We start from the raw sequence: 23,684 nt of genomic DNA, 5'->3' as shown, positions 1-23,684 counted from the left end.
CGCGGAGCGGCTGGGCCCGTGAGCCATGGCCGCTGAGCCTGCGCGTCCGGAGTCTATGCTCCGCAACGGGAGAGGCCACAACAGTGAGAGGCCCGCGAACCGCAAAAAAAAAAAAAAGCTCGTTCTCTTAGACTGCTATGCTTCTCTTCCCTGTCAGTCTTTCCTAAAAACATACCTTTTGCTTTCATTGCATTTAATTGGTCCACCTTTCTACAATTCATCAGCCAGCTTTCAGGGATTGGTACAAAAACACTTCTCTTGTTCTTTGGTCTTAATAAGAGGCGTTGGAACATATCAAACCTTTCAACAGGTATCTTTCAGTCACTGGGAAAGTAGAGGCACTCCATCAAAATTTGGAAATGTCTTTCCTGGCAAGCTACCCAGAGCAACTTTCTGGTTGTTTTCTCCTCTCCCATGTAACATCTCTTACCATTGGCAAGGGAAGGCATGTCACCCACCTTTCTCATTAATGCTGTGAATGATGGTTTTCCCTTCGTTATCTGTAGTTATTAGGAATGTAATAAGACATTCATTTTCTCCTCGCAGAGAACAGGAAACAGAACTATCCTTTGAGAAATCTGTAGATAAAAGAGTCATTCATTAGGTTAAATGAGATTCCAAAAGAGATTTTCTTTAAAGCAAAGTAGCACTGAGTTTTATTATACAAATAGGAATTTTCAACATTGCAGAACAGGAATAGAAAAGACATAGAATTTTCCCTATCCACTGAGGTTTTAGTTTCTACTCCTGTTCCAGAAGAACAGTTCCAGGTGTGGTCCGTCAGGACTGACCATCGAATGCACCCATCAAAATGATGGTGGGAGGATTTCAGTAGAATGAAGTACTTCAAGGCAGGTACCCTTAGCTGTCTTGGGAATAGGATGGCTCTGATTATGGTAATGAGGAAGCTATACGTTCTCCTTGGCTGACAGCATCTGGGAGGAAGCTGAGATTATATTTCAGAAAGGGACTACACAGTCCAAACTGATAGTGGTATTTCTAAAGGGGTCTTTCCCGCAACGGCATAGTCAAGATTGCTGGCCACGTATTGTCAAAACAGTAAATATAAATTAATATGAGGAAATGGAAAGTGAAGTGTTATGTAGCTCAGGGACCACCAGGATAAAGGTAAATCCCAGAATAAAAGGAGACCAGGATGACAGTGGGCCTACCACTCAGTATAGCCCTTTTCTCAATTAAAAAAAAATTCAGTTTTCCTCAAATCTTTTCCAAGTAGAAGAAAAATTTTGAGCTTAGTCAAGACGCAGAAAATGAATGTCATGACCGAAATTGATAATATAGTAAAATGGTCAGTCTAAGATGCTAATACTATTTATGAGCCATTTTAGTGATCTGGTACCTATGCCAAAATTACGTAGGAGTTTTCTAATTAAAAAAACAAAAAACTTGCTTAAAGTTCTCTTATCTTCTAAGTTAGAGACGTTTTTAATGATACTGTTACAAACACTTTTTTTCAGAAACCTGTAAATAGAATGACCTTTTGCTCTTATCCTAAAATTTTAAGACATATGATCCAAAATTAGTATATTATGACACAGTGGGTCAGAATACAAAACTGGGACTGTCCCAGATAATCTTGGACATGGTCTTGTTAGACCTATAACTTTTCTCATTAGCTTCAACATAAAAAGATTTTAATAAAACAGAATCTACATGTGTTCCTCTGATTCTAACAAAGAAAAATTAAGTAATAGTCTATTTTTTGGTTCAACAATGCTATCGCCATAGCAAGATAGAAAATTAAGTTGTTTTTGCATTTAATTTATAAGTTAAACATCTCATGCCAGAGTCTGTAAGAAGCATGCCTGTATTATCTATCACAACAGGGACTAGTAAAACATTTGGCATTATTAATAAGATTTCAGAGGATAAATATAAGTGAACAAACTGTCTTTGGATCCATTAGAAGCATCTATTTACATAGGAATATTAAGAAATCTAATTACAAATTATTCTCATCTGGTCCTAAATGTTTACCATCATCTAAATCACCTCAGAGTTCTGCAGTGATGGATTCCAGGGACCCACCCTGGCTCTTCTGAGTTGAGAAGTCCGTGGTTTGGACAGGAGTTTGCATTTTAGTGAATTGTTAACGGTATTTTTAATGAGGTGATTCTGATGAAGAGGTTTGGGCACCTCTGGGCAGCATTTGATTAGTGAAATTTGTGATATTTCATGTGTTTGACAGCAACAGAACTGTATATATAATTCATACTTTGGTCATTTTTAGATGACCTCCACCACACATTCTCCTACCAAACTACCCAGTTAGCAAGGATTCATGAAGTCTCCGGGAATATGCTTTTTTTGTTGTTTTGGAGTGTTCTTTTCCTTCCCTCCCCGTCTCTGCCGTGACAGTGGACACCCGCCCTGTTCCTCTCAAACTTACTTAATGGAACATTTTATTCTCAGGTAGAAAATATGTGGACAGTTCATAATACTCCTTTCAGTAATATTAATCCTGCTTTTTTATTTTCCCTTAAAGAGCTACACTGAAGCACAGGGAGGCTTAATTTACTTGGCCAGGATTTTTAAAGTTTTAATGGAACCGCTAATATGACCTTGGAGTCACGACTCCCTTCTTGCTTTAAGTACTTCACCACTCCTTTGCATGACTGTTATGACTCTAGATTTAGCCTGTTTTGTAGTGTTTGGGTATTAAAATGCATTATTGAATGTGCAGTGAAAAGGTCCAGCTTGGGCTGGAGATTTGCATAATTAGCTGCTAAGGTTTTCTTTTGTTGGTTCATTAGAAATGGACCTTTCTTTTTTACCCACTTTTATGAGTGCTAGCAGTGCTGTTCTAGAATAATACAATGAAAATAAGATCTCAGGCAGTCCGTGAAATCATACTTAGAAAAGGAAGAAATGTGAGAATGGAGGTGAAAAGGCTGGGGTCTGGGAAGGTCCAGAAAAGATGTGGAAAATATAAACTGTCTGCACCATTGAATCAAGATAACCATGTGTTTAAGACCTCGCCTTTGGGGCTGAGGCAGTAGTTCTCAGAGAAAACAGTTTCCCAAGGGGGGGAAAAAAAAGAGTTCTGTGGTCAAATAAGTTTGAGAATCCCTCCTTACTCTAATTCCCCCCTTTGCTTCTCCTGCAAATTCACAATGCACATTTAACTTAATATACAAGACAACTCTCAGTCTTGCAAAGAAAACAAAAAGCTTAGCTTCCTATTTACAAAATTTATATGACCATGGGTGCTTTTGTCCATTGAACACTTTCAGAACTAGTGTTCCATGGAACACACTTTGAGTAACAATGCTCTGAGTACACGAATATTGGGGTAAATTAAAAACTTCTACTTCAGTAAAATGGAGTGAATAAAGTTAAACCATATGTCCTTAGAAATACTCACACAAGTCACCACAGCACAGGTGAGGAATAATTTCTTCAGATTATGAAGTTTATGGTTATCTTACTTTACTCTCCATGTGCTTATTAGGGGGAGAATGGGCTGATAAAAGACCCCGTGGAAGAGCAAATATGTTGTGATAATGTCAAGATAATATGATCAATAACATAACTGGACGAGTAACTTGAAATAGGACTTATAAAAAGGCCCATTAGAAGAGTGACTTTTTTAATTCACAGGCTGACAAGGATAGTTTTTCTCTCGAATTCATCAAGATTAGTGCTTTAAACGGTACTGGTAATCCAATTATTATTTTTGATTTCTGAGCTAGAAATAGTTGTAGTCCCCTATTTTGAAGGTAATTTAGTCAATTATATAAGAAAAATAATGCAAAAATTTTAAATGCCACTTGAGAATCTTGTCTTCCTCTCAAATCCAAGCATTTATGATAACCTATACTCAGAAAACTGTGTATTTAAATATAGTAATTCCCTGTTCATGATTTACATGTTTCCAAGGTTTACTTCTTTTTTCCCCTCAGCACATTAGATTTCTCACGCTGCTAGTCAATTCAGTTCTAGTCATTTGCAGGGCATTTTCTGCAATTTTTAGTCATTTCTTTAAAACACTTGGTAAATATCCCAACTGTGTGCTGTGAAATGAAGCCAGAAGGATATGCTGAGATTTTGTACGAGTTACTAATGTGGACAGGTTACAAATCCCACTTTACTCGGTGCTTCTACTGCATCTTACCTTCGGTATTAGTGTAAGGTACATACCGTCTTGTCCAATTTATGGTTATTCGGCATATTTATCTGAGGCACCAGAAAAGCACAGGCAAGGGGTTTCATGAGCACTAATCACGCCCCTCCACACAGGGTTATTTAACTGTGCACAGTCAGAAACCTCAATTTTAAAACAATGTTGGTAAGTTTCAAAACAATATAAATATCACTAACTTATTTCACTTTGGAAATGGATTAATTTCTGTATTCTAGCTTCGCCTATTCAAGATACATATCCTAGAGTGTCATAAATGATCGTCTTGGTTATCCCACTCCTCCTGAGATGCACCGTGGCGGTGCCTCTGAGGCGTGCAGAACAACGTCCCTACCTGAGCAGCAGGGGTAAGGCAGGGAGTTTGTGATGATGGAAAAACAAATCCCCCCACACGGTCCCTTTGGGAGAAGTCAGTCATCGGCTTTGTTTTAAAGTTCACAAGTTATTTTTTAAATGCATTACCAGCTAAAATACAACCAATTTACAGATTTGAGATAACATCTTGCCATTAGAAAGAATCTGATTTTAAGTAAGTAACTTCAAAAATGGCAGGCGGAAGCAAGAGCAGAGTTTGCTTAGCAGTTAAAGGTAACAGGCCCTTCTCGTAGTTTGGGACCAAGGCAACAGGGAATTAAGGATGACCATGTAATGCCTATGTTTGGAAAGCTGGGAGTAAAAGCATATGCAGGGGAGGGCAGGAAAAATGGCCACTAACCAGAAAGTGCCTGGTGTCTGAGAGTTGCTGTCAGAAAACCCATATTATACCTTACTTTGTCCGATCGTGAAATAAGGTAATCGGACGATAGAGGATGATTTCAGGTTAGCAGGTTAACATTTAGCTATTTCTTCAATTTTCCACTCTTCTAATTCAAAAAAATATAGCGTTCTGGAATTCTCTCCAATTGCATGTGTTAAGCAGAGATGAATTTGCAACAGAGCAAATAGCATAGCCGGGACTTTAAATTGTCTCCCAAACCATCAAGTCTTTAGCCTTCTGGAATGCATTTACTCTTAGAAATGAATGCGAGTGAATTAACACCCTAGTACAAATGAGGTCGAGCTACTGAAGAGCCCTCCACCGAATTTCTGCCTCTCCAAAACTGTGCAAAGGAAAGGAAAGCAATTTCAAACAAGCAGAACCTTCTTCTTCGTTGATGGTCGCACCAGCTAATTTGCATTTGTCAACACAGTCTTCTCCGGCCTGGCCATCTGCAGACAGGTAGCATTCAATGCAGCTCCTGTGAACATTATTCAACAGAGTTGATCAGTTTGTGTTGGTGGAAAATAGATACGCAGCTGGGATGTTGCTTTAATGCTGTTACTATGGTTCTGGCTATAGGAGTGTCTCAGAGAGGATATTGTGTTTCGTTACTTTCAGAAAGATGGTTGGGTGATGTCCAAGAGGAAACTCCTTTATTCTGAATTCCATTCAGTAATCAGTGTTCCATGAGCCAGCCTTGATAATAGCTACTATCCTCATTCATCTGTACTGATTGCTTCTGATTGGTTAGATTAAAATTTTTTTTCCCCCAACAACAAAAAACCCAATTATTTTGGTATTTGATTTAGCTATATTTTCATTAAACATTTTCCTGGGAAGGGTTTATGGTACTAGACAAAGTGTGACTTTCTTAATAGAAATGGTCTGTGTTTTAACAAGAATTCCAAGAATTCTCATATGTCCTGAATGACTATTTTAAAGATTCACTTTTCTGTAACCCTTTTGAATGCGTCCAAGCCTTGATAGGGGTATTTTCAAAAGCTGAGGATTACAGCCTGGGTCCTCATTAATGCAGGTTTTTAAATAAAGGATTGCTACTTATAGAAAAGTGTATTTCCAAGAACATAGCCCAGGAATTAAGCTACTCTAATGATGTCTACACAGGAAAGTAAACTTAGACCCTGAATTAATCTCGTGCTGACAATCACTTTACAGATGGATAGTGTTTGGAGTAACCCAAAGCTGCAAGTTTTCTTACTGTGGGCACACATTATGCTGGCCCAGGAAAGGTGTGCTCCTCTAAGCGCTGGAAACATTCCCCACGCCCACCATGCCTCACCAACTCTCAGCTGAAACAGCACTTTCTTAGGCAAGCCTTCCCTGATCCTTATCAGTTAGTTCCCTCGTAGTGGAAGCTTCTGAATTCCTCTGCTGGAAGGGTTTAGGAGCAGCAATCTACGTGGAGTAGGGGTAGCAGTCTTACCTGGAAGTGGTCTTTGCACTGCAAGCACACTGCACGTATCTGGGTTATATATTTACTTGGAGTGGTTTTGCAGTGGGGCTGCTTGAGATTGCGAAAGCCCTTGAAGGCTCTACACCTTTGTGCATCCCGCTGATGGCCGCCCGAGCTAGTCTGGTAGCTTTATCTCCTGCCATAGAGTTCCACTGCACCCTCTCTATCCCTTATTGTGACTGTTAGCCCAGATATCGTTATAATTACTTTTTAAAATGTTCTGTCTTTCCCAGTAGATGCTCAGCAGCTGTGACAGCAGGAGCTGTAACTGTTTCAGTATCACTGTATGTCTATGGCCTAACATGATTCCTGGCCTATAGTAAGTACTTAATACCTATTTGATAAATAAGTGCATGAAAGAATAAATAGAACGGTTTCACCTCAAAACTAACAAACACCAAGGGGATCACTCTACCCGATTTCTCAAATTCAAACTACTTGGACTATTAATTTCACGTCTTATAAACCAGATTTAAGATTGAATTATGTTTGACAAAGAAAACAAACTTCTGGTTACCAAAGGGGAAAGGGGAAGGGGAGAGATACATTAGGAAGTTGGAATTAACATACACACACGACTATATATAAAATAGAAAACAACAAGGATTTACCGTATAGCACATGGAACTATATTCAATATCTAGTAATAACCTATGATGGAAAAGAATCTGAAGCTGAACACGTAAAACTAACACAACACTGTAAATCAACTATAGTAAAATAAAAAAATTTTTCAAAGAAGATTGAATCCTGTTTACAGAGAAGATAAAATAGAAAAATAATAGAAGAAATACCTTGAAATGACATTTTATATTAAATCCTATTCAAGTAAGTCTAACCTTGCACCCGTGCTTCTCTTGGCGTATGTCCAGGCACAGGGACAGAGAAGTTCTGACACCTTGGATAGTGACCAACCACTGAGTGAATATTGATATTGATTTTCTTACTTTGTTTACATGGGAAATGCACATGTCCCCATTTTAGGTACCAGAGTTAATGAAAGTATGAACTACTTAAGCACGTTTGCTGTATAATATATTACACCTGCAATGTCCTAACACAGCCAATTTGGAGGTTTGCTTCACTTAACCTGCAAATGTTGCCCCACTTTCATTAAGAAGTTAGCTGCCAAGCAAAGAAACTTTTTTTTGTTTTTTTACTGGCAAATAAAAACAATGCGGTTGTTTTGTTGCTGTTGTTGTTCACATTGTATAAAAGAAAGTGTCAGTCACAATAGCTGTGTAGAATGACAACCAAAGAAAGGTGCCAAAGAGCATGAGTGGTAAAGAAGAGGGAAGGAATGGAAAGCCAAGATCATCTTTCTGCCTCTTTGCCTTTATGAGTTTATAGATAGGAATGAATCAGTAAGGTCAGGCTATAAACGTCTAGATAAGAAAGAAGCTTGTCTGTTTCCCTTAAAAAAGTACTGAATGTGAGTGTCCTCAGTCTACTCCCAGGGCATTCCTGATGTGTGGTTGGTACTGTAAGGGAGAGACTGTCGATGTTATCAGCGTGGGACACCAGCTCAGCTTCCCGGCTAGGCTCTCTTGCAGAAATGTGACTTTGTGGTCCTGGATCATCAGCGCTGAGAGGCAAGGGAGAGGCTGACGTTCCAGGCTGACGATCGCAGGGGCCCTGCAGGTTTGTGTGTTTTAATGGAGGCTTGGAGACCAAAGCCGGCAAGAACAATCTGAGGTCTGAGTGTATAAAACGTCATTATAACTTTGATCACCATGAACCCTATGGACAGGAAGGACTGGTGAGCGTAGAGACATTACCATTTAGAGTTACAGGGATCGCCACAGGTGGGACAACGTTCGCAGGTGGGTCCCGAGGCTCCAGGGTTCGTGCAAACGCACTTGCCGCACACACAGCCCCCTCGCCCGCTGCAAAGCTCCCCGTCTTCGGAGATGCAGGGCTCCGTGCTGGTGGTGCAGTTACAGTACTCGCCCGTCCAGCCGCTCCTGCACACGCACTCGCCGCAGTCACAGTCGCCGTTATCTGCAAAACAAAGCCCTGGGTTTCTTAGGGCTAAAGCCACTTCTGGATCTTGGGGGCCATCTTTTCTCTTTGCCTTTGAACACCATCAAAAAGACAAGAAAAAAACGAGAAAAAAAGTGAGTGCGTGTGTGTGGGTGCTGGCGGGGGGGGAGTAAGCGTAGATAGATTTTATGGCACGTATTTTGCAAACTGTGTATATTCATTGATCTGGTCTCTTAACTGAACCAACTTGATTGCCTGATGTTATATCCAACAGAATTTATAACCAGATGAAATAAGATAGACCAGAAGCCTATAATAGCTACTTGGTGTGTGTGTGCAAGTATGTGTGTGTATATACAGTTGGCGCTTGAACAACGCATGGGTTGGGGCACTGACACACCCCGCCCCCGCCCCACTCTCACTCCTCCCCCCAGGCCAAAATCTGAGGATAACTTTGGACTCCCTCAACTCTTAACTACTAACAGCCTCCTGTTGACTGGAAGCCTCACTGATAAAGTAAACAGTTGATTAACACGTATTTTGTATGTTATGCGTATCATATACTGTATACTTACAATAAAGTGAGCTAGAGAAAAGAAAATGTTATTAAGAAAATCATAAGGAAGAGAAAATACATTTACAGTACCATACTGTATTTATCAATGCCGTAAATTTACAAGATGAATCATCTGGCAGTACCTACATCAATATTGTCTTATAACACTGTAGATATTATACAACTTACCAACATTAGACATCAAAAATGAAAAGATAATGTGAAAAAGAAATTCATATTTATTTATAGGTATAGCTATTCATGCCTTGATAATGAAGAAGCAGCAATATGATTGCTTTATGGTAGCCTAGTATAATTGACATAATTGCTTCCCAGTAGCCTAGCCTATACACCAACGAATGAATTGTTAAAAGTGTTTATGGCATACAGTATTATAGACATATTCATATAGAAGCATGATTACATTTTCTAAAAAACCACTTACCTGTAATGGTAGGCTGATATGCAGTTTGTCCAATTATGAGAAAGGCATACTGTACAGTAATATAATGCTTTGAAAGCAAAGTTATAAAACAGTAAGAAAACTAACACATTATTAATTTTATATTAAATATCACTCACCTTATGCCTATGTAAGAATAGACTAGTATCTATATATACTGTATGCATTCATGACATGCCTAAATATTTTTTTGATAATTCTGGCTATGCAGTTCATCTGTGAGTATGTTCAAATTGTTGCAAATCTCCAAAAATTTTTCCAATATATTTATTGAAAAAAAACTTGCACATAAGTGGACCCACGCACTTCAAACCCGTGTTGTTCAAGGGCCAACTGTGTGTGTGTGTGTGTGTGTGTATATATATATATATATATATATATATATATATATATGTAGTTTTTAAAATTTTTTGCTTTCAATTAAGATACCATAGGATAGACATACAAGATAGACTTTAGTAACCCCACCTCTACATCACTCAAGCTGAGTAATCATGAAAGCCTCATCTATAAAGTAGAGGGAATAAAAGCTGCTTCCAATGGTTGTGGTCAGATGAGATAACGTGTAAATCTCCTAGCTTTGTATTCACCAACTAGATGTCCTACAGGCATACAGTGAGCGCCCAACAAATTCATTTATTTAACAAATTTTAATTGAGCATATATCATGTGCCAAAGATTGTTTTAGGCTTGAGGATACAAAATTAAATAAGACAAGGTGGCTGAGCTTATAGCTTAGTCTAGGAGACAGGCAAATAGATACCACTGCTAATAAGTACAACGTGATAAGTGCTATACACACAGAGGAAGTTTCCAAATTAGACAAGAGATTTGGGGAAGTTTCCAGAGGAACTGATGCTTGAGCTGAATTTGGAAGATAAGGATAGAAGAAGAGGGTTACGTGCATTATAAGCAGAGAAAAAAGCATAGGTAAATGACAGAAGTGTGTAATCACGTGACCTGCTTAATACCCATAGTAAAGTCACATGAATAAAGCCAAAGGTGTGTATGGGGTGTCCGTGAGGATAGGAGGAAAAGGTCAACAAAAATCAGAAATCACATCATGAAAAGCTTTATGGACTAAAGTAAGAGGTTTTATCCTGAAAGTTATGAAATTTTAAGTAAGGGAGAGACCTGAAGAGATAGATATGTGTCTAGAAATGTCCTGGCATCAGTAGAGAGAGTCAAACTAGACACCGAAAAGCAAGGAGGTTCTCCCAGCAATAGAGGCAAGAAGATATGAGGCCCTGAACAGTGTCCATGGGAATGCAGAGGAAAGGGTTCAGGTGAAATTCACTGCATGGGGTGCCCAGGGCGGTGGGGGAGGGGAAGAGAGAGGATGGAATCCTCCCCAGGTCACCCCCCTGGGCTGCTAGCTGGATGGAGCTGCTGTTAACTGCCCTGGAATGGAAGTAACTCATGCGGTGCCTTATCCCCAGTGCCTGGCACAGAGAGTGCTTAATTGTTAAATGAATAGATTGTTCTGAGGCAGAGAAGAAAGAGCAGCTTAGGATGGGGAAGACGATGAGTTCATTTTTGGTTCTGTTGAGTTTGAGGGACCCATGGGTGGTTGAATACGTATATATAGCCCTGAAGTTTGGGGTTTGGAATCCACCAGGGACAGATGGCAGTTGAAGCTGATGTGGATGAGATCATCTAGGGCAAGCAGATAGAGTGAGGAAATCCCTGGAGAGCATCAGCATTTAAGATGTAATCAGAGAAAGGGATCCTCACAGAAGAGGCTGAGAGACAAGAGCGGCTCCTGAAGAGCTCCTGAAGAACTGGCCACAGAGTACCGTCCGAACTACTGTAAAATGTTAAATAAAGTGTTTCAGGTAAATGGGCTCGTGTGCTCTTTCATAATATTTTTTGGGTGCCTGCCATGCCCAAGATCCTAAATTAGCTTTTGCTGTTCCAAACAAACAGCATTTACTTACAAATTTCATAACTGACACATTTCTTCAGAAAAGGAAAAGCGTACCAGCCATCGCCTCCCAAGTTTTGCTCTTTGGCAACATTCCAAAGGCATGTGGGCATGGTGGCGGTGGTTGAGTACATAGTGGGTGAGTGCACAGGTGTAGAGCCAGACAGCACATGTTTGGGTCCTGGCTCTGGTACGGGCTGGGACAAGTTGGGAAAATTACTCAACCTTTCTATGCCTCAGTTTCCTCATTGGTAAGGAGGGGTTATTAATAGCACTACTTCATCAGATTGTTATGATGATTACCTGAGATAATATATAACAATGTTTAGAACAGTGCTTGGCCCATAAATAAGCAATATATAAGTTATTATCATTACTCCTAAACACTATCCAGTAAGAAGAATCTGATAGCAAAATTATCCATCAGTATTAAAACTCCTGTAATTATACTGAAAACCAAACAGATGTAAAAGAAATCACAAGTGAGGCAGGTTTCCATTTGTAGGAGACGCTGCCATGTTCATTGTAGAAAGAAGCATTCTGGGTTTTCTCTTGTAAACTTTGGTCTAGAAGGTCGTTACTTTTCTATCTTCATGATCTGGCCTTAAGAGACATGGAGTAGGAAATCACAGAACAAAGGGTAAACCACAAAGATTTTGAAGCTGGATTCTGACTTCTCCTGGTGTATATGTACCTGTATCTATATCTATATCTATATTTATATATCTACATCTGTATCTGTATCATCTATATCTATATAGAGAGGGTAATATAGTAATTTGTACATATATATACTAAAAAGACTTACACTTCTCTAATGAAAGATGACTTGAAATTTATCTGGATCCATGACATTAAGACTGCATTTCATAACCTATTTAACTCATAATTGAACTAATTAATTCAAAGCTAAGAATAGTTAGTTTATTTAGGCCAAAACCATTCATTTAATTTTTATATGTAAGCTGTCCTCTAAAGTACAATTGCTTTTTGTTTCTTCCTCAGCAAGAGGGGAAACTTACTTTCATGATAGGGGGGTGATTTCCACATTGAAGTTTATTCTGAAAAATGTATACGGTATATAAATATTGTCAAATGAAATGTGCACTTCCAAAGGCTTTGAGAATGCCCAAGTGTATCACTGCATATAAGAATTCCTTGGCAGAAATTTTAGAAAACCCTTCCAAGAGCTCCTCTCAGAACTTAGAAACCCTCCCTTTCTGTGGGCCTTCCAGAACCATTAACCCAGTCACACATGTTGTTAATCGATATCCACAAACAGCCGATTATCTAAGGTACCTGTTCATACAACAATAACAACAACAACACAACTTCATAATGGCTTCATGTAGAGGCAAGATGATAACCAAAGGTCAAGAAAAAATTATCAGGCTCTTTTGAGAGGGAGATATCTTTCTGGAATGCCATTGACTGATAACTCAGTGCACAATGGCAGGAAGTTTTTTCTGTAGTGCTGTTTGCCTGTTAGAGTTTCCAGTCTCTTAGAATCAAAATTTAAATGACTAATGGAATTTGGGCAAGGGAAAAATCAATGGAGCCCTCTATCTTTGAGTGCTTACAGATGGATGGAAGAAGGTGCATGAAAAGAACATTGTGATAATGGCCCTTCAGAGAAGCAGCACATTGCAGAGTATGTTGGTTGTAAAATAAGTGAGATTTACATGAGAAATGAGGCTGTAGCATAGTCAGGCCTCTGTGACAAACAACAGCAACAATAGCTTGTGTGTTCACAAGGCCAGGATCAGTTTTATCCCTACACTAAGCACAATGCCAGGCACATAGTAGGTGCCCCATTGCTCTTCGTTGAATTTGAATGACTGTACTTTTGTTATACCTTTTAAAAGAGAAAGTTACTAATAATAGAGGAACATCCTTTGAGATGTTACTGAACATAAAAAAGCATTCGAGAAACAGTCATGGTTGAGGATGGGAAAGTACCCCAGTGTATGAAGGAAATGGGCATTGGTGAAGTTTTCTGAGTCCAAATGAAAAAAAATTGTATTTTCTAAATAGAATTTCTTCAGCAATCACTGTATCTGATTCAAAGAGAGGCACTATTGTCAGACCATCTGAACTACAAATGCACAGATCAGGTTGACTCTGAATCTATGTCCGTCTGCATGCGTGACACAAAAGAAACTGAAAGACCACCAAAAAATGGGAAGAACTGTGTTGTTGAACATAACCCATCGATTTACACAGCCTTAGACCTCTGACTTCAGATCTAAAGGGTGAAATACAGGTGGGGTCATAATTGCTGTTATACTGTATTTGATTACACTTTGGAGTTTTTTTTTTTTTTTTTTTGGAAAGGCAATTTCAAATGTCTTAAGCACATATTTTATTAAAGATTTCTATTAGAAATGCAATCTGGGGTTCTGCTGAATAGATTCTTTTCGAGACTTGGTGACGGCCTCTGGCTTCAGGCTGTGTTCTGTCTGCATTGTGTGAAAAGAAGACCAATGTGGGTTTGGAAACACACCCATTAGATAAGGAAAAACACCTTTGAATGAAAGGGGAGAGAAATGTGTCTCAATCTGGACAGACCCTAAACTTTGCACTCTTTGGTGGGGAAGAAAGAAGGCAGCCTCAGAGGAGTCTATTAGCAGCAACAGCAAAAGCCAAGAAATGAAACGGAGGCGCACTTCTAAGGGTATCAGATGTTTTTCAAAGGCCTTTTTCCCTGAAAATCAGTCTCTTTTATATGTTCCTGACACTGTGGTTTGAAAACGTAACTTGCTTAGTTTTCTGTAAAGATAATGGCTTTCTGTTTTGAAAAGCTATCTGCTCACACACTGTGAAAAGAAAAAATAAAGCCATGAGCTTAAATTCAGCAGTCGGTTATGATTTCAATTGTAACACAAATCTGTATCATTTAAAAGTATAATTAACACATTTGTAATTCTTGTCTGACTACATTGTACTTAAATACGTATGTGCATCTCTCAGAATGATTTTATAATAGTCATGTTATATGTAATATAGCTTTAAACTAAAGTGATTTTTACTTCTACAAAGGATATTAGAACATAAATATTTCTGCTACTTAAAATTTTTCTCAGTCTCAAAAAATTCCAAGGATTTTTCATTTTTACCCTTTCCATAACCTTCTTCACATATGTCCTTATTCACATATGTCCTATGCCTAACCTAGTATCTGTTACCTAACAGGTGTTTAATAAATATGCATGGAGTGAATGAAGGCCCTGAAAGTGCATTTAGAATTTTTGTGTCCCTCGTCCTTTGCAGTATGCTCCTTAAGTAGCCTGGCTTTTTATCTTTCCAAAGTAATAAGCATTTAAGAGTTGAGTCAGATACCTAGAGCCTGATCCAGAATAGTCTGGAAGATAATGGAGTTCGATTACATGCAGTTTTGTGGCATCTGGGTAATAACCAAGGAGAAGGCATCCGTCTTTTACCTACTTACTCCCAGGGAAATAATAATAGAGATGTAAGTTCAGCTGGCAGAGATCTCACCCCTAGGGAATGTCAGAGCCAGAAAAAAACATAAGGGAAGGTCAGTTACCTTAGTCTAAAGGTCAACCCACTCAACTGATCAGCAAACATTTATTGAGCACCTGCTGTGCCCAGGTGGCTGTGGAAGGTGCAAAGGATGCAAAGCCCTTCCTTGATACGTGCACGGTCGCCCTGTAAGGTGGATTTGGACATGGCCTACCTCCACAGAGCAGCCCTCTGTGTCTCACGCAGGAGAAATTGTCACACTGGCAGTAAGGGCCGTAAATGGCTCCATAGGGGGACAAGTGGCAGATGCACTGCCCGCAGTAGCAATCGCCTCTTCCGCTGCACGCGGGGAGTTCCGGGGCCTCCTTGCAGGAGTCGGTGCTCAGCGTGTCCTCCCCACACTCGCAGTGAGGACCCATGTGGCCAGGGTGGCAGGCACACACTCCACACTGGAAGGAGCCGTTTCCGTTGCTGCATCTGGAGCTGTTCACCTCCACTTCCTTCTGACAGTCACAGCTGCATTCTGGACTGACAAGGATCTCCAGGGCGTCCCCCAGCCCCACAGGCTTTATGACAATGTGCCTGCTTCTTCTCTCACAGTTTGGTATACTCACAGTCACGTTGAACGAAGCCTGGAAAAAAAGAAAATACTAATTATCTTCTGCTAGCCACCAATATGCATGGGAAGAAACAAAGCTGCTTGGGGATCAGTTTTGCGAAAGCATTTATTAGGAAATCTTTGAAAATCGCTTTTGAAATTCTTGAACGGAAAAGTCTAGCTTCAGTGCACTAAGGTAACTTCTGACAGATCATCTAGATGTTTTTTCAGATGACCTACGAGCCGTCTACTTACTGTGTCTCCCACCTTCATGTGAGAGCATTTCTTTTGGTGTGGAAAAGGGGTCCCAGTATTACAGACAGCTGTGAATGACAGGTTGAGTCCTTCTGTGTCTCCTAACACCTCCAGCTCCACCTCAGACCGGAGTTCCTTTAGATAAGACATAAAGAGTTGAATGAAGTCACAACCAAAAAATAGAGCCAGAAGAGAAGAATCTGTGAATCATGTTCATTAAACAACAAATAAATAAAATTAAATTGGGTCTAAAAGAAATTCACCATATCACCAATCAAGCAAAAAAGCAAGCAATACACACACACACACCCACACACACACCCCATATTTTATCGAATCTAAGATGCCATCAATTATAAGATACACCATTATTTTATGACAAGTAAACTATGACAAAATACCTCGAGATGGTTTGGCACTCCACATGAATCAAACCTGTCCGTCTATCATTGCTTTAAAAATTATTTTATCCATTTTGAGGGTTGGAAAAATTTCTCCAGTCCTGAATTGCATTGCTTGGCATATAAAAGGCAAATCTTTTGCTGTATCTCAGTAACAAAATATAACAATAGCTTGCTTTACTTGTATCCTACGTATCATCATTTTTAGGTCCCGTAAAGCAGCTGGTTGTTACTTTATAAGGAATACAGATCATTCCTCCAACAATGAATATTTGCTTCACTGATATCAGTATCTGTTTCCCTCTTATTCAGTTTTGGTACATTTCTGCGCAAACAATAACTTTTCAGTATCGAGTCATAGTGCAAACCTGGAAGATATTTTAAAATAGCAATTGTACTCGACACTACCAACAGTGTACTTAACGAATTGAAGTGGCCATAACATACAGTTACTGCCAAGATTATACATGTGCAGACCATGAAAACTACATTGTGACTTCCATTCTATTGAAAGCATTGGTAAGACATGACTAATTATAAAATGTATCCCAATTTTAGAGATGTTAAAATGTGAGAGAAACTCTGCCTTGAAATCAGTGCTGGAATTTATAGAGTCCCTATTGTACATTTAGTATAGATCCAGGTCTGGGGGATGGGTATAAGACAGGATTTCTGCCCTCAAGATGATCATCTTGCTGAAAAAAATAAGGTGGAACCAAGTGAAGCAGTTAACGTACAACGTCAGTCAATGTACCATTAAATTAGAAAAAGAAAACATTGTGTAATACATAAGGGTTTGGGAGAGTTCAGGAAAGAGGGCGGTCAGTGAAGACTGAAGTATTAGAAGACTAGTCCTTCATGGCTGTGTTGGATTTAGATGTGTGGAGGGGATGACAATGGTATTTCAGGCGAGGGGACCAAAAGAGAGAAAGCTCAGTGCCAGGAGTGGTACAGAATGGAGAAAAGAGGGGCTCAGCCCAAGCCTGCACCCCTACTGTCCGGGGAGACACCAGACCACAAAGAACCCTGAGGTTTGGAGAGATGAGTTAACACCTGCGGGAAATATTCCATGAAGCTCTTCAGCAGGGGCCTGATTTCCTGAAAAGGCAGCTGCAGGGAGATTGTCTGGAAGGCATGTGCAGGACAGGCCAGAGGAGGGGACGGGAAGATTTAAGTCAAGGAGGCTGGCATGTTGCTGCACTCACCACGCCTGAGGCGTGAGGAGCAGGGATGCAGTGGCTGGGATATGCGATGACGGGGCTGGAAGAGGGGAAGACTAGATACAGGGCGTGTGGGTGATGGCAGAGGGGTACGTAGAGGCAACGTTTCCCAGGAGGAAGAATGTCAAGGAAGGGGAAGGGAGAGCTGCTGTTTGGGGAAAGCTAGTGTTATTATTCAGACCTTCTTTATTCCTCTTTCTTTTATAGAAGTTTGTATTTGGGGGACTTCAAAACCAAATTAATTTCAAATAATTTCAAATAAATTTCAAAACCAAATTATTTTTAAAAAACAGAATAAAAACAAATTGTAAAATACTATGAAGTAAGTTATACTTCATCTAAAAGGATTTGAGTCCCTATACCCATTTCATTGATAGCATTTTAAAAGCATATTCTGCTTCAAACTTTCCTGAAATATAATTTTGCCAACTGCATGGTACGATAACCCTGCTTTCCTCCTAATTCTAAGGTGCTGACTGTAAATTCTAAGTCACTCCTCTTCCCTGCTTTGTTATTTGCCCCACGTGGTCACTCCTTCCATAGATGGGCACAGGCTGACTTTTCAGAATGTAGTCTTTGTCAGAGATTAAAGTGTTGTTTCCCAGTCCTAAAGATTATTCCCACCATGTTTTAAGATTTCAATTTCTGCCAATTTAGCATTAAAATATACCCTTTAAATCTGTTTTATCTCAACTAGTTACATTACCAGTTTATTCATTCAGAAAATATCTATTGAGTGTCCACTATGTACCAGACACTGTTCTAGGTGCTTGGGAAACAAAAACGTCTAAAATAGCTTACCCCTTGATTGAGTTTATACTCCAGTGTGGGAAGACAGAAAGGAAACCACACAATAAATAAGAAAATTATGTAGTACCAGGAAGGTGATAAATGCTATGGAAAAAAGTTAGGGTGGGATAATGAAGATTAAGAGAGTGTGGGCAGGGGGTATAGGCTACAATTTTTAAAAAGTGATCAGGGTGGGATTCATTGAGAGAGTCACTTGTTTCTCTATGACATAAATCACAGCAAGATCCTTTTTGACCCACCTCCTAGAGAAATGGAAATAAAAACAAAAATAAACAAATGGGACCTAATGAAACTTCAAAGCTTTTGCACAGCAAAGGAAACCATAAACAAGACCAAAAGACAACCCTCAGAATCGAGAAAATATTTGCAAATGAAGCAACTGACAAAGGATTAATCTCCAAAATTTACAAGCAGCTCATGCAGCTCAATAATAAAAACACAAACAACCCAATCCAAAAATGGGCAGAAGACCTAAATAGACATTTCTCCAAAGAAGATATACAGATTGCCAACAAACACATGAAAGAATGCTCAACATCACTAATCATTAGAGAAATGCAAATCAAAACTACAATGAGGTATCATCTCACGCCGGTCAGAATGGCCATCATCAAAAAATCTAGAAACAATAATTGCTGGAGAGGGTGTGGAGAAAAGGGAACACTCTTGCACTGCTGGTGGGAATGTAAATTGATACAGCCACTATGGAGAACAACATGGAGGTTCCTTTAAAAACTACAAATAGAACTACCATATGACCCAGCAGTCCCACTACTGGGCATATACCCTGAGAAAACCATAATTCAAAAAAAGTCATGTACCAAAATGTTCATTGCAGCTCTATTTACAATAGCCTGGAGATGGAAACAACCTAAGTGTCCATCATCGGATGAATGGATAAAGAAGATGTGGCACATATACACAATGGAATATTACTCAGCCATAAAAAGAAACGAAATTGAGCTATTTGTAATGAGGTGGATAGACCTAGAGTCTGTCATACAGAGTGAAGTAAGTCAGAAAGAGAAAGACAAATACCGTATGCTAACACATATATATGGAATTTAAGTTAAAAAAAATGTCATGAAGAACATAGGGGTAAGACAGGAATAAAGACACAGACCTACTAGAGAATGGACTTGAGGATATGGGGAGGGGGAAGGGTAAGCTGCGACAAAGTGAGAGAGTGGCATGGACATATATACACTACCAAACGTAAGGTAGATAGCTAGTGGGAAGCAGCCGCATAGCACAGGGAGATCAGCTCGGTGCTTTGTGACCGCCTGGAGGGGTGGGATAGGGAGGGTGGGAGGGAGGGAGACACAAGAGGGAAGAGATATGGGAACATATGTATATGTATAACTGATTCACTTTGTTATAAAGCAGAAACTAACACACCATTGTAAAGCAATTATACTCCAATAAAGATGTAAAAAAAAAAAAAAAAAGAGGGTCACATTTCAAGAAAGTGAGAGGAAATTAGCCACGCAGATATATGTGAACAGAGTGTTTCAGGAAGAGGGTGCAGCCAATGCAAAGGCCCTAAGGCAGGACCATGTCTGCCTTGCTCTGGGAGCAGAAGAGCAAAGAGGGCAGGTTTGCTGCACTGGAGCAGAATTAGAGGACAGTAACAGGAGGTGAAGTCAGAGGTGATGGGGTGGAGGGGAACAGACCTGATAGGGTCCTCGTAGGCTGTTATAAAAATTCGGCTTTTACTCTACGTAAAATGAGAAAGCAATTAGGGTTGCCAACAAAAGAGTAATAGGAGTTGACTTAACATGTTTAATGAAACTTCTGGCTGTTTTGCTGAAAACAGATTGTAGGAAGCCAAAGGTGGAAACGGGAAATATCATTTAGGAGGCTTTTGCAATAATTCAGGTGAATGAGGATGGTGGCTCCAATTAGGGTGAGGACAGTAGACACAGCAATTGGATCAAACTCTAAATAAATTTGAAGGTAGAGTCAACAAGATTTCCTGATGGATTAAATGTACAGTGTGAAAGAAAGAGGGGGGAGTCAAGGATCGTTTCAAGCTTTTTGGTCCTAGCCACATGAAGGATGGAATTACCATGAGTTGAGAAGCAGAAAACTACGGCGAAGTATGTTTGGGAGAGTCCAGGTTACTCTGCTGATGTGCCCACTAACATATCAACTGACTCCTAGATCTCTCCATTTGGATGTTTACTAGAGAAATATAGCACGGTTGCTGGGCAGCATTGAGGGCCAGCTTGAAGTCTGTGATCATGAATTTAAAGTGAGATCCGGTAGCATAATTGTATGTTTTTCCCATTCCCATTCAGCTGTGCAGAGTGGACAGTTGGATTTTACCAGGACCACTATTGGCCAACCACCTCAAAGGAGTGATAAGGTGCAGGGGAATTGAGAGAGTGTCTAAGGAGTGACCACAATGTTTGAATTTAAGCTGAGGGGCCAGGTGAGAGAGGACATCAAGGGGATGAGGAACTGTACACAGAGAACAGGGTCAATTAATTGGAGATCCTGATGGGTTGGAAGAAATATTAGGGGAACTAGCAAGAGTGAGGTGAAAAGATTGGAAATGGTGAGCAGAGAATGGATTGCATGTAACTGAGACTATCGGCAATGATAACGTTTAAGGTATGACAAGAGTGTGAAGGTATGAGGAGGTAATTAAAAGGGAAGGGAACAAAATCGTTTCAGAAGCAGAGTTCAAGAAACTGAGAGTCCAGGGTACGGGAAGGATCATATATATGTATACATATGGGCTGAAATCATCAAGAAATAAGACAGGAGTTGTGTTGGAGACAGTGACACTGTGAACTAAACGAGAAATGAGGGATATGACCTGAACGTTTGTAGATGACAGCAATTAGGAGTAGTGAGTGACATAATCTAACCAAAATGAAGGAAATCTCAGCAATGATCTAATTGGAATATCATATTGCAAATTTCACCAGGAATATTCTAATGTGAATTTCCCAAAGAAAAGACGTAAATGTTTGTTTGTATGTATCATCTTTTCACTCATTCATTTATTGAGCATATACTATGAACCAGGCAAAACAAAACAAGTCACTTCCCTTCTGGAACTTAAATGCCAACAGAGGACCTTACCCTTGGGAGTATGGGTATTTCAGCAGCTTTTATTATGTGGTTAGGGAAGGAAGGAAAGTAGTGAATGATGGCCAGGTGAATACACATCTGGTATTTAAGGCTTTTTAAATGTCAATACAGCACTGTAAAATACTGAGCTGAAGTTTATCGTCACTAATCATATACACAAATTGTTTGCCTCTGCCCCACTACAAGTCAGAAGCGTTTTATGTTTTCTCTCAATATAGTCTCTTTCCTTCTCTCTCTTTTTTATAGGTTGGAAAGAAATCTAGTCTATGGATCCCCATATTTTAAGGTCCTTTTAGGATACATTTAAAAGATAACACAACAGAAAAGTAATTTGAACCAGTGCCAAGATCTGTTGCATACCTCGCAGTGACTCATAGAGTTTCAATCATACCTCCAGAGCAAGATGGTTTGATATAAGAATAACAGACACTTCATATTTTTGAGACAGTAAAATGAAGACACAAGATTCACTTCAAATGTTTGATGTCTTGATTTCAACTACTCTGTAAATTATGTGAGTGATTGGAGATGTAAAGTGAGACATAAACTCTGACAGAGCAAGCAGGGGCACAGACAGGGCTGGTCAGACAGGAGGAGAAATATTTTTGACAATTCACTGTTTTCTACTTCGCTTAACTCCTTTGAAAATATTAGTGGCCAGCACTTTTGAGAGTCCTGAGTTAAAGAAAATTGAGCGTGTTCTAATTCAGTGAAGAATTGCCATGTGATTTTACTTGATTCTACACATTAAAACTTTACTGCATAAGAGGGAGGAAGGTTTTTATGGTATTTTGTTGACAAGCTTTCCTGTCTGGAAGAATTTCAAGCGTGAACTAGCATGGTGATTAAATTTTTATGTGAGCTAAGAAAACTGAAGTTTCTGAGGGTATGAATTTTAAAAAAACCTCTCATCCTATAAGTTTAATGGACCATCTGTATTTTCTTCTTTGAGAAAATGTATTCGAGACAAAATAACTTGCTTTTCCCTATTAAGGTGAGTTTCAAAATTGGTGGGGTGATGTCAAAAACACTGGGTTTTTTCCTCAAAATACGTGACTCTTCCTTCCCTTAAAATTCTCCTAAGACATCTGTGAGAGGAATCTGGACACAGCTATTTTTAAAAAACTTTCCAGATGATTCTGAAATGTCAAGGAACACTGGTTCAGTCTATGCTAAGTATTGGCATAGAGTGCATATGGGTCATTTATTTGTCATTTTAAAGGATCAAAATTAGAATTTTATTCATCTGCTATTATGTAACTCTGTTTAGAGCAAATATTAGAGCTTTACTGCTTTATAAAAGTTTATTTTTTTCATTCCTGTCCTAACTTAGAGCTTCATCTTTGTGTGTGTGTGTGTGTGTGTGTGTGTGTGTGTGTGTGTGTGTGTTTCTTTGTAAGTAAAGGCAAAAAGGGGGGATGATAATGATATTTAGGAACCGAAATAAAAAAGAGTTGGCAACTGGTCATCCACTGTTGATTGAGTTATAAAACGGTGACATAGAGAGAAAACATAGCAACCCTGTAGGTATGGATCTTATTTTAAGGGAAGAATTCTGTCTTCAGGCACTAATTTACAAAGACAAGGCAAAAGAAAAAAAAATGTATTTATGTACATATATGACATAAAACCAGTGGAAAATTTCCTTGGTTCTCAAAAGCAGAAAATCTACAAAGTGGTTCCTGGTGTGCTTTGGTGTTTTTTCCCTTGAGTTATGATTCAGTCTCATTAAGCCTGTGGAGTTAGTTCTCATAGCTCTGTTACTCGTTGGCAATTTAAACTTAATTTTTTTTCAGGCAGAGAAGAGGGAAGCTTAATTGTACGACTCATGAAGCCTTTTCAGTAGAATTAAAATTTTGCAGGTGACAGTGCTGTTGTTGGTTATTACTACAAAAACAACCTTTATGATCGGGTTTATGATTTTTCTACATTCTGCCCCACCTTCCGGGAAGAATATCTGCAAATAAGGTGAACAAAATTTATGTTTTGGATATAATTTTTTATATCCATTAATGCAGAGAGATTTTCTTTGGATAAGCACTGTCTCTACCAACAAAGGAGAGGGCATTTAACAGCCTAAAACATATCTTAGTTTTTAAATACCAAAGAAATGCAAAAAGAAAACCCAGCAGTGAAATATCATACTTCATAAGCCGAGATGATCAGCTGGAGAATGTTTCCAGAGTCCTTCTGTAGTACCCCTACTGTAGCTCCAGGAATGAGTTTTGCATAATTCTGTAAACGAAAAAGAATAAGTCAGTCTTTGCTCACTGCAATTGAGAAGCATTAAGTGTGGGTTCAACCTGCTGGTTGAGATCACCTCTCTTTAACTGGCCAGGAGAAACAGGCTCCAGATAATAAACGGGTGTTTCTCCTGAAACTGTAGCCCTGTCTGGTGCTGCTTCCCGTGCTCAGGTGGAAAAATGAAAAGGCCAGAGCTGCTGCTGGGGAAATCCAGCCCCTGTGGTGGCCTTAGTCTAGGGCTGTGATTTA

The 23,684-nt window shown here is 39.4% G+C and overlaps 1 protein-coding gene across 2 annotated transcripts in view; it reads right to left on the bottom strand.

Annotated features, from left to right (window-relative positions):
- Nucleotides 1–23,684, bottom strand: part of ITGB6 (integrin subunit beta 6) — a 70,145-nt gene that overhangs the window by 12,863 nt on the left and 33,598 nt on the right. For both annotated transcript variants that reach the window (XM_027130263.1, XM_027130271.1), the window contains 6 exons: nucleotides 23,337–23,426; nucleotides 15,659–15,793; nucleotides 15,020–15,437; nucleotides 8,175–8,397; nucleotides 5,303–5,400; nucleotides 459–578 (listed from right to left, as the gene is read on the bottom strand). In XM_027130263.1, the coding sequence (XP_026986064.1) occupies nucleotides 459–578; nucleotides 5,303–5,400; nucleotides 8,175–8,397; nucleotides 15,020–15,437; nucleotides 15,659–15,793; nucleotides 23,337–23,426 (1,084 nt within the window). The remainder of the gene's footprint in view (nucleotides 1–458; nucleotides 579–5,302; nucleotides 5,401–8,174; nucleotides 8,398–15,019; nucleotides 15,438–15,658; nucleotides 15,794–23,336; nucleotides 23,427–23,684) is intronic.

This window comes from Aethalodelphis obliquidens, unplaced genomic scaffold (genome assembly GCF_003676395.1).
Source record: "Aethalodelphis obliquidens isolate GAN/ISIS:26980383/991018 unplaced genomic scaffold, ASM367639v1 scaffold2, whole genome shotgun sequence".
Lineage (NCBI taxonomy): Eukaryota > Metazoa > Chordata > Mammalia > Artiodactyla > Delphinidae > Aethalodelphis > Aethalodelphis obliquidens.
This window is presented reverse-complemented; position numbering and strand designations above follow the sequence as displayed.